The sequence below is a fragment of the Zootoca vivipara genome, chromosome 7 (genome assembly GCF_963506605.1).
Source record: "Zootoca vivipara chromosome 7, rZooViv1.1, whole genome shotgun sequence".
Lineage (NCBI taxonomy): Eukaryota > Metazoa > Chordata > Lepidosauria > Squamata > Lacertidae > Zootoca > Zootoca vivipara.
In genome coordinates this window covers 40020606-40032384 of record NC_083282.1, presented here as the reverse complement: position 1 = coordinate 40032384, position 11779 = coordinate 40020606, and the positions used below count along the sequence as shown (strand labels likewise).

The 11779-nt window shown below is 43.1% G+C and overlaps 1 protein-coding gene across 1 annotated transcript in view; it reads right to left on the bottom strand.

Moving 5' to 3' along the window:
* Window positions 1-7185: 7185 nt before the first annotated feature.
* Window positions 7186-11779, bottom strand: part of SLC1A7 (solute carrier family 1 member 7) — a 39569-nt gene continuing 34975 nt past the window's right edge. Inside the window, exons 10-11 of the mRNA XM_035122087.2 lie at window positions 9847-9946; window positions 7186-8799 (exon numbers count right to left, since the gene is read on the bottom strand). Coding sequence (XP_034977978.1) covers window positions 8563-8799; window positions 9847-9946 — 337 coding nt within the window. The 3' untranslated portion in view covers window positions 7186-8562. The remainder of the gene's footprint in view (window positions 8800-9846; window positions 9947-11779) is intronic.

Below are 11779 nucleotides of genomic sequence, written 5' to 3'. Positions count from 1 at the left end.
TAGTGTGTGTTGTTTTATGGTACATAGAATTTTAGGAATTCACAATGAGTTCATTGTTCAGCAGACTAAAAATATGTTTGAGTCCTGCATGTTATAGACATGGCATTAACATTAGACTCCTCAGTAATTCTCGCAATAATTTTCATTGATAAAGGCAATACAGGAAAATAACACAATTTCCCTTGAACCCACTGAGGCACCAGAATGAAAATGGGTGGACAGGTTCAGAACCTCAATCTCTGCTTCCAGTTCAAAGTTCAACTCAACATCTAGGTCTATTTCCATTTTCAGGAGTGGGCCAGAAGATACATAAGAGGTTGCAATGTGCCATGTGAAGTCAGGTGACTAAAACTGTGTCTTAGAAGCTTTTGATTAAAGTAATAAATAAACGTGTCTCATCTTGCATTGCCTTACAAAGACAATTAATTATTCCTTCTCTCTTTTTCTTTAAGCATACCGTTGTAAGCAGACAAGGAAGGATTAACAAGCAAAGCTGTTGATATAAAATATAATTTTAACACAGAATTATCCTCCTGGGAACCACAGCGTGGAATTTTTTCAGGCTTTTTTTAATCTTTGGAGAAGACTCTCTGCATTCTTGCTTGCCTTGCTACACACCCACTTTCCTTTGTAGAAGGCGCTGGGACGTGTTCTCAGGTGCACAGTCAGCACAGGTCAGGCCTGGGAGACTTCATCATTGCTCACATCAGAGATGGGGAAGCTGTGGACCTTCAGGTGCTGTTGCATTTCAACTCCAGTCAGACCCAGCCAGCATGACCAGTGCCCACAGAAGGTGGGAGTTGTAGTCCAACAACTTCTGGAGGCCCACAGGTTCCATATTCCAGCCCGTTGTGAATTGAGATTGCTACAGCTGCAGTTTGTAGGGGAAGATTAGTAGCCTAGTGATAGGCAAGCTTGTCTACCATTACTAATTTTATCAGTCATGAATCTTTGCTAAGCTTCTGAGGAACAGTGGAGTTCCCTGGAGCATGGTTTGATAAGTATTGGGTTAGTAGGTCAAAATAATGCCACATCATTATTAGAATCATTGTTGTCCCATAAAATGTCACTGGGAAACAGGAGAATTCTAAGTCTGAGCCGCATGCTAGAGGGCTGCCTTTAGTTTATTCAGGAATAGATGAGCAACCAGCCAGATACACTTAAAAACCACATTAGAGGAGAAGGAAGTGAACTGTCCTTGCCCCCTCCCCCCATCCTGACCTTCACTCATCCTTGAGCTGCCTGAAATTAGAGCAGGGAAACAAATATCTGTGGAATAGCTCTAACAACCCCTTTTTGTGCCTCAGCCTACCTTCTCCTAGAACAGGGAAGGAGTGGCTTCAATATGTGGCATGTTCTCCTTCTCTCCCTCTGTTTAACTAAAATCTGTACAGTTCACCAACACATCCACTTTAAAAAGCAAGAGTGAACACTCAGGATCTCTTGACAGTTGGTCAGTAGCTAAAGTATGTGAAATTATCCTGAGTATGCACCCTTACGTAAGAATATTGAGTGCTGAGGCCCACACAGTCATCCAGCATTCTTTGGAAGAAGCCCAGAAGCCCATAGAAAGTAGGTGACCCACTGGAAGTTGGCTAGTGGTCCACTACTAAGTTGACCATGGCCTCCTTTTGACCTTCCCGTGCTGTAGAACAAAGGAGGCAAACTGTGATGTAGTTGCTGACTGGTGGAAGATACAGAATGCCTGAGTTTTAACTGCAGTGGAGCTAGGATACCCCGACTTAACATGGAATTAGAAAGACAAAGGGAATTCTGGGATGAAGAAGGAGGGTGTCTGGGTATTAAATCATAGTTTTCATCTCATAAACGGAATCATGTCTATTGTTTCTTAGGCTCTCAGTACATCGAGACGCAACATGCGGATCTTGAGTCAGTGGTGCATCTCAGCTCCCAGAAAGTTAAAGAAAATTAGTAGAAATAGCATCGAAACAAATTCCTAGCGTGCACATGCACTTGGGTGGGTCCACTCATCACTTTTCTCCAGCTACATGTGCGATCAAACTGGAGAGAGGCTAGACCTAGTCCTGCAACACCTAGTCTGCTGCAGGAAATAATGGAAATCTCTCAGACAGGCATTCAAAGCTACTGCCGAATTCACTTTTATTGCTCCACTTGTAAGGCAAATGAAACCCCAGCCTAAAGTCCCCCTAATAATGAATTCTTGGAGTGTTACATTGCCTATTTAATTGATCTGATTTCCTCTATTATTTCCTCCATTTAGTATTTCCCTCTCCTGTTTTTCCTTTCTGCATTCTCCAAGCCTGTTTATATAAAATGTAAATTACTTTTTCAGGGTGGGGGTGGGGTCTAACGCAGAAGGAAACAGCAGCAAACCTTGCCAATTCAAAGCTATTTCCCTTCCGTTGAGCGGTATGGTATCTCCCCTACAGAATGCAGTTGTGATTTGCAGATGGTTTGCTTTATATTATCTCCTGAGCCTGCGGGCATCACATGTTTGTTGTCTCCTGGAGAACATATGAGAACCATATTCACCAGTACAAAGTGTCTACACATACCACTTACATACCGTGTTTCCCCCTTTTTAAGACGTAGTCATAATATAAGCCATGGCAGGATTTGAAAGCTTTTGTAAAATTTAAGCCATACCCCGAAAATAAGCCATGCCGCCGCCTGCCAGCGCTGGGCATGGGAGAGAGCAGGAGACTGATCAGCCACTGCGGCATTGCACTGCCAGAGACTTGCAGCCACTGAGGAGCTTGCGGCACTGGGGCTTGAGGGCGGCTCTCGCCTTGCCGCCCTTTCTCCCGCTCCCGGGGGAGACGCGGCTTCCATCCCCCGTTGCCAAGGAAATGGCCCAGGGGAGAGACGCCAGAGCGGAGGGGCCGCCCGGCTGTTGCCATCGCCGAAAACGGCAATGCTTAGGGCCGCCTCCTCCTCGCGCGAGATGAAGTAAGGCCCCTCGAGCGGTCCTGGGCTCGCTTCCGAATGCGCAGGGATAGGGCTGCGCCATTAAACTGCTTGCAAACTCCTTGGAAAAAAGAAACGTGTCCTGCAGAGCGCCAGATCAAGGAGGTGGCCTGCGGGGTTGTCGCCGCTCAGCACCGCGCAGAGCGCCGGATTAAGGAGCCGGTCTGCAGAGTCGGCGCCCAGCAGCGCGGCGCTGGATTGGGGAGGCGGTGCTTCGTGCGGAGCTGCTGGGCGCCGACTCTGCAGACCGGCTCCTTAATCCGGCGCTCTGCGCGGTGCTGAGCGGCGACAACCCCGCAGGCCACCTCCTTGATCTGGCGCTCTGCAGGACACGTTTCTTTTTTCCAAGGAGTTTGCAAGCAGTTTAATGGCGCAGCCCTATCCCTGCGCATTCGGAAGCGAGCCCAGGACCGCTCGAGGGGCCTTACTTCATCTCGCGCGAGGAGGAGGCGGCCCTAAGCATTGCCGTTTTCGGCGGTGGCAACAGCCGGGCGGCCCCTCCGCTCTGGCGTCTCTCCCCTGGGCCATTTCCTTGGCAATGGGGGATGGAAGCCGCATCTCCCCCGGGAGCGGGAGAAAGGGCGGCAAGGCGAGAGCCGCCCTCAAGCCCCAGTGCCGCAAGCTCCTCAGTGGCTGCAAGTCTCTGGCAGTGCAATGCCGCAGTGGCTGATCAGTCTCCTGCTCTCTCCCATGCCCAGTGCCAGCGCAGCTGGGCGCCAACCTGGCAGGCCGCCTCCAGCAGCAGCAACGTGGCAGAAGGAGAAGGAGGCTTGCTGCACGTCCTGAGCCCTGAGTCCGTGGAACCCAGCAGCAGCAACGTGTACAGTATTTTTTTATTTAAAAAAGACACCCCCCAAAAATAAGCCATAGGCTTGTTTTCTTGGGTAAAATAAATATAAGACGGTGTCTTAAAATGTGGGAAACACGGTAATCAACAGCTGCAGTGATATATTGCAGGAAAATGAGAACAGAGCCATATGCCTTAATGTGGGACTGAATTCACAGTTTGCCTACCTAACTGGGCCCCCTCTTCCAAACTACTGAAATGGTTTCTGTTGGGCGTGCACAAATAGAGAATAGAAGCAAATTCTGTGGCAGCCATATGTTTCAGGACTCTAACTATAGTTTTCTTAAACAGTAAACTGTGGGAAATTATTATTGTGGAGAGACATGCACCAAATTCATATCATAAAGGAATAAGCAAAACAGCCTCCCCCCCCTTTTTGCAGAATGGTTTTGGTTTTCATACTAATAAGAGTGATATAATAAAATAATAAATGCTACTAGTATAACTAGTATAAGGACAGTTTCAGCTCAATATGTAACTGATGAAGTGGACTGCAGTCCACAAAAGCTTATGCCAAACAGTTTAGTCTTTAAGTGCCACAAGACTCTGCTGTCATATGCAATGATATCTCACAATTCAGGGAACTTTTTCTGCATCAACCAAAAAAGCTCTTGCATATTCTAGAATGTTCTGGGTCATGTCCAAGAGGGCACTCAGTTCACCTGGGACACTGTTGGGCCTCACTACTGTCCACTGTTAACTGAGAATGTGTGTTAGAATACATCTAGCATTCTCTTACAACTATGCACGCCAGTGGAAAATCAGTAGTTAGTAAAAAATTATTTTGTCCCCCATTAGTTATCTTCTCGTTGAGGAACGCAAGGTTCCTCAGAAACACTCTGAAAACCACTTGGTATACAACATTTAACTGTATTTGATTGTTGGCAAACAGTAGCTTTTAATATTGAACAATATTTGGTAGTTATGATGCAGTGGTATTAAGCTTTTAATGTTTGATGGATTTCTGTATTTTAATATTTTGTTGGAAGCCGCCCAGAGTGGCTGGGGGAACCCGGCCAGATGGGCGGGGTATAAATAATAAATTATTATTATTATTAGTAGTAGTAGTAGTAATGATATGTAGTATCTGACAACTTGTTAGATTTCATATGCAAACCCTGCAAAAAATCAAGACAATTGAGCGATGGCAAAATGTCCAAAGTATTCAAATTTAAATTTTCCAGTAAAAAAAAACAAAACTCATTGCGAATGCAAATATGAATGCTATATTCAAAATACCTAATTCAAGAGCTGTAGAACATCTTGTCAGATGTCAGATATCTGACAATATTAATCTCTGTTTGAAGGTGAAAAATCATCTCATTTAAGTAGCACATAGGCACACCTTTTCACAACGGTATGTTTATTAAAAACATTTCCCACTGAAAACACTGGTAATCAATATATGGTACAATTGGGAATACTGGTTGTACAGGGAGAGTTGTTTCATAATTTAAGGATTTGAGAAATAAAGAAAACATTCTTAAAGTATCTCAACCTATATATAAAAATAAGAAGCCAGGGTCCACAGCAAATTCCCACCAATATGAAAATATTAGGGGTGGCTCTGATGTGGCAAAGATCGTGTCATCATTTCCTCCTTCCTCCAAAGGCCCCGTCTCTATTTCTCATCAAACAATGTGACATAAAAGTTCCTCCCTCCCTCCAATGAAGGAATAAGGCAGGGGTGGGAGACCAGCAAAATGCCAGCGTAGTGAGTGAGTGATCCGTGAGAAAGTTTTTTTTTTAAAAGAAAGGAAGGAGAAGGGAAAGAAAAGAGAATGAAAGCAGATGCAGAGAACAACTGTGAAGTCAAGCTCAAAGTGAACAGAAGGGTTTAGGGAAATAATCTTCTGTGAAGGACCTCTCTTCTCCAAAGCAGGCACTGAAAAGGAGAATAGCTTCCAGTCTCAGAAGCAGGCAGCTTTCCAATCACTCAGTCACCTCTTCTTCATAATCGAACCCCAAGTCATGGCCTACCAGATGAACCTGCTGATCCCACATCTGCTGTCCAGAGGCAGAAGAGAAAAGGGTTCCCATACTTTTAACGGTTCTGCAGAGGAGAATTTTGGCAGATGTACCTTGTCATCTTGCAGGGGGCAAGAATAAAGCTACGTCACCTGCTATGTTTCTAATACATTTTTATTCTGCCTTTCTAAGGAGCTCTAGGTGGCACACTTGGTTCCTCCCCAACTTTCTAATCTCAAGAAACAATTTTTTTTAGGCCGAGTGACACCAAAGGGCCCGACCCTAGCTAGAAAGCTTCAGGAGTGAGAGGCGTTTGAACCCAACTCTCCTCAGTCACAATCCTATTGTTGTAGACACCTAACTTTTACTTGGAAGAAACCCATGGAAATCAAGTTAGATATGGTCATTAATCTCAATGGGCGCACTCTGAGTAAAAGTCACTTGAATACAGTCCCTACATCACACTAGCTCTCAGAGTAGAATCAATTCCATCTTCTGTGTAACAAGACTATGGGAGTCTTGGCCACCTCTAATAACCTTCTGCCAATTAGACTGAGAAATTGGCATAGCCTATTCAACAGCCACAGTCTTCCCCCATCCTTCAAGCTGCTTCGACTTCAAATGACTGCCATTCCCATTATTAGAAGCACAGGAATGTGTGGCTGGATACTTGGAATGGAGCTGAAGGTCTAGCTGTGTGTGTGTGTGTGTGTGTGTGTGTGTGTGTGTGTGTGTGTGTAGCATGGTTATTAATTCAGGAAAACAAGTTTAAGGATGGGAGTTCATAAGAACATTTACTATGGAAGTGAGGACAGCGTTACAATGAAAATGTGCCAGTCATGTACACTGGATCCCAGCCTATGTTTAGTCTACTCTCTGACCACAAGCTCTATATTAGTCAAGGGATCTGGGCCATAAATGTCATGGTATATATACAGTCTATACAAAGAAGAGAACGTTACGTACTCTTCTGTAGCACCAGGTTTTGTGTGTGTGTTTGGACTCCTGCAGTCTAGATGCTGTGGATGCTGTTATAGAATGGAACTAGATTTTTTAAAACGAAGGAAAAAGAAGAAGAGAAGCACATGCATCTGGCACTTGGAAGGCAAACATGATGGGATATTTGTAGACTAGCCACCTTTGAGACCCTCTTCCAAATAACAGGTTCGTTAAAGACACAAACAAACAACCACCTTATTAGTTCCAAATAGGTAATATACATGGCAACATACACATGAAAAACTTAAAAAAATGATTAGCCAAGTAACAAACACTCTGGATTGCAAAAGAAGTAAAAGAGAAAAGGATTTTGAGAATCCCTGATTTGCACAGATCCCTTTTTTTGTACTCAGTCATTACCATCACAGCCAACGGTGACACAGGAGAACTACTAGAATGCAGCTACTGAAATGCAATCCTCTAGAAAACCAGTTTATTGTGTTTGCTTGCACAAAGCTTATGCAGAGGTTAGAATATAACTGACCTTTATTGAGTATTCATTCTGTTTTATTTGCAGGGCAGTTATACAACAATGAGTATCAGTCCTGCATTCATCCTGATTTGCTGTCGTGGTATTTATACATCTTCCAGTTAGTCATTTGTTCGTCCCTCACTTTTCAATACATTTCTGTCTCACACTGTCTGTCAGTTTCCGAACTGCAAAGGGTCTGATTCTTTTTTTTAAAAAAATGGATTTGATGTGAAGTGGGTCTTTAAACCACTTTAACTGCACAAATCTAGAGTGCTTGAATTCCTCTCACAGAATAGTGAGTCAACCTGAGTACAGAGAGACTAATATTTCAACAGAATAATGGATAGCATGGAGAGTTAAATTGCAATTCAGAGTGGTTTGCTACATAATAACTTACTGGCGTGATTCACATAAACCACTGAACCACTGTTTCATATGATACACATGAGTGATATGAGTCTTCTCTTTCCTCTTCTGGCATGCTACAAGGAGGAGATGGGAAGCATCCCCCTCCATTTTAAATTAACCGTGGATTGTTTTTATGTCCCAACCAGGAACTGTGGTTAGCATTCCTATCATTTATTGAAATAAGCCAGGATCAATAACCATGGTTTAAAGTTGAGCTCTTTCAGTAAACCATAGCAAATCCTAACCACAGTTTGTCAGGGATTGTATATAATGACAATCAGCAGTTGGCTGAAAATGAAAGCACATGCTTATGACCTCCTTGCAGAGATTATGATCTTTGGAGGAGAGGGAAGTCTCCATGAGTTGATGTTGCTATGTGATATTTAATTTTGTATATAATACTGTAATGACGTCCCATTTCAAATGGGAAATATTATTCTTTGGCCTTTCGCTAAGATAAATGTCTTTTTGATTTGTTGCCCTGTTAATTGAATGCAAAGGTTTTACTGTTTGAGGCAAATGTTAATTTTGAAGCTGTTCAATGAAATAAAGGAATTGTGAATATTGATGTTATCTTCATGATTAGGAGGAGGGTGAGATAGTTAGTTCTTATGAATCATTTTAAAGGGGTCAGAGTTCTTTTAAAGAGCATCATAAGCAGAGTCATATAAAGATGCCTAGAGGAAACCAAAGTTGTCCACTGATCAGTTCCTTTGTACCAAAAACCAACCAAGCTACTAAAAAACCCCCCTACTCATTGAAGCCTTCTTTCTTCTTCTTCACAGATGTTCACAGCTGGCCTCATAGCCGTAGTTCGCACATGGCAGTCATTCCATGTTTTCCCATTCAAGGCAAAAGGCTGTCTCCCAATTCCAGCTGTGAGGTAGTCATTAGGTTTCAAATACCTCCAGAATAACAGTTACACATTTGTCTCCAGTTCATTGATTTCAATAGTGCAGTGGTCCTTACTGCTGCATTTCTCTGTATGAGTTTCTGTCGGGTTTTCTTCTTGCTCCACTTGAACAGGTATTTGATGCTGGAATGTCTTTGATGGTTCAGGTCCATGAGGCTCATTCATGTTCTTCACACAGCCATTTCTCTGGTAAGCCATGATCTGGTGGATACTGATGGGTTTTGTTTCACAGATCAAAGGCACCTATGAATGGAACAGGGAGATTCCCATTACTATTTTAGAGACGGTAAACCATTGCATGTGGTATCGTTAACTTGTATGGAAACTTGGGGCCTTCAAAAGCTGGAGAGGAATTAAACCACACTCACTTTCATGTACTGTAAATTATATATTTATGGTCACAAGGGACACAGCTGTCAAAAGCCAATAGAGAACGTTGCCATGTTTCAAAATGGCAGGACTCACAATCCCTACAATCTAGATTGGAGCTACAAATTCAGAAATCTGTGACCCTTCTGGAATTGTACCAGTTCAGATTGGGTGTGTGTGTGCATGTGTGGGTGTTCCCTACACTAAAACAACAATAACTTCCTGCACATTGAAAGGCACACTACGAAGCAAGCTAGGCTAGAACTCTTCTTCCTGACATATAGTTATCCAAAAGCATAGAGTTTTGAAGTACGGGGAATCATTTAAACACACGGGGGAGGGTCATGTTTCAGTGGTTAAGCATCTGCTTTGCATGCAGAATATCCCAGGTTCAATTCCAAGTTGATTGATTCCCATCTGAAACCTTGGAGAGGCTCCATGGCTAGTCATTGTAGACAGTGCTGAGATAGATGCACCAAATGCAGTAAACCTGCAGCTTATGTGGGGGTTATGTTCCAGGAATTGCGCCTAAAGCCAAAATCGCATATAGTCAAAGCACATTGGGATCAATGGCAGATGGGACTGCCAAAGTCTTTCCCCCTGGAACCCTGCCCCCTTTTTGGCCCCTTTTATTTATGTTTTGCCATGTGCATGAAGCTGAAGGCACACAAGTTAAATGCACGTAAGTTGCAAGCTTCCTGTGTAACACAGCTTCCTGTGTTTGCACCATCCTCATCTGCAGTCTGAAGTGTTATAGTGCAATAAAGGCTTTTAACACGGGATGAATATAATTAAAAACACACAGTTTAGCCCTCAAACATTGATAATCCACCCACAATGTGCCTACCACTACATTCCATTTTTATTGTTGTTTTGGTTGAAAGTGCAACACCATAACTCCATTGTTAAATTTTCTCCCACCTCAGACCCATCCTTGGTGAATTCTTTTCTGCAGATGTGAGCCATGATTCCAGCAGCCAGAGCATCCCCCAGCACATTGATCATTGTTCGGAATCTGTCTCTGTCAAAACACATTAAGGGGGCATTAAGGACACCATTTCCTTTTGCTATGCAAATGCTCACAGATTTAGACTTCTCTCTGTTATACTCCCATGCAAAATAAAAGTCCATGAATATAATCTGATATCATGCTAAAACAACCAGTTATGGAGAATAGGAAATAAAGTCACCCACTGAGTGTAAATTCATATATCACCATATTAGACCAAATGGGCCAAATACGGAAGCACCTTGAACTGATCTTATGATAGATTCACCCCAATTTGCTTGCAAGGAGGTTAGACAACAGTGGCTCAAAGCAAGTTTTATCCTACACATTCCAGTGCATATCCTCATCACTTTCCTTATTGCAAAAAGCCTAATCTTTGGGGGGATGTGGGTTTCTTGCACAAGACCTTCCAATCAACCAATTTTTTCTGGTATGTGTGTTAAAACCATTCAAAAATAGGGGCAGTCTGGAAGCATCCCATGAATGCCGAAAAAAGCAAAAGGATATCACCCCCCCAATACATTTTTGTGCTTCCCAAACCTGTGATTCTATGCCATGATTGTCTGTTCCTTTGCACCTGCATTTTGTATTTAAACCCCCCATGTATTTTTTTTTCAAGGATCAAAAAAGTCAATTCAATGGGGCGGAAAGTCTTATGCATTTTGTTTGCTCTCCCCTTTGTCATCCTAAATATTGGCATGCATGGTGGAATGCAAAAGCAAGAAACATGGGGCAAAATAGCATTTGGGTGGTAGATGAGTGGCTAAATTCACTCCGGATTTCCCTAAATCAACCTCCTTCCCCCCAACTGACATTGCACTTCTGGTCTCTGGATTCTATTTAAATGGCACCAGAAATCCCTGAGTGGGTTGATCTGGAATTAATTCTGTAAAGTGTGGAATCCCGTGCAGCAGCTTTAAAGAGTTTGTGAAGAAACTTCTATCAGTCCAGAAATATTAAGGACCTTTTGTGAATAATAAAGGAAGCAATCTTGAGCCAAAGATATAAAAAGAAAACTGGAATGTGTTTTAAAGACAAAAACAGGAGAACAAGGGAGGAAAGTGTACTTTGTATGGTGTGTTTGTGTGTGTGTGTGTGTGTGTGTGTGTTTAGAAGACATAAGCAGGAGGAGCCATTAAGCATGTCTAGATGAAGAGAAGAACACATTCTGATTCCACTTGGAAAAGAAAAGGCACTTGGACATTTTCACGGGCCAGGAGTGTGTTGGTTGAGCTAAAACAGAAACGGGGAACTGTGTCCCCTAATTTAATGTCCGTGGTGGTGGGGAGAGCTCAGAGAAGAGAAAGAAGGTGGGAGGAATTGATGGCTGGTGGCCTTTGGGACTTGTGGAGCAAAAAGCAGGGGCGCCAACTGTATCAATCATAACCAATGACAGGGAAAGAGACTACTGGTTCTCGGTTTGTCTCCTTGCTGAGTCCTACACAAGCAAAGCTGAGACTAAGGAGGAGGAAGCTGACAGCCATAGCCACCTGTTGGATTGTTTGTAAGAAGGAAGGCCAGTGGTTGGGGAGCTGGCTGATGACAAACTGAGGCTGCCAGAGCAGTGCTCCATTTGCCCTAAATTTGCCCTAAATTTGCTTCCACTGGTGAGAAGGGAAAAATAGAAGGGCATCTGATGTAGATTGAGCAATGGAAGAAAGCTCTTTGTAAGTGATCAGTTCAGTTCCTCAAGTGGGAGAAGATATAGTATGTTTGGCACTGCAGTTTACATGACTCTCCATTACTAGCATTTGTGTATTAGCCCTTGGTAATGTTTTTGTTTTGAAATGATGTGTTTTCCACTTTATTTTCTTTGCACGTAGGTTGTTTTGTAGTCATAAGGTA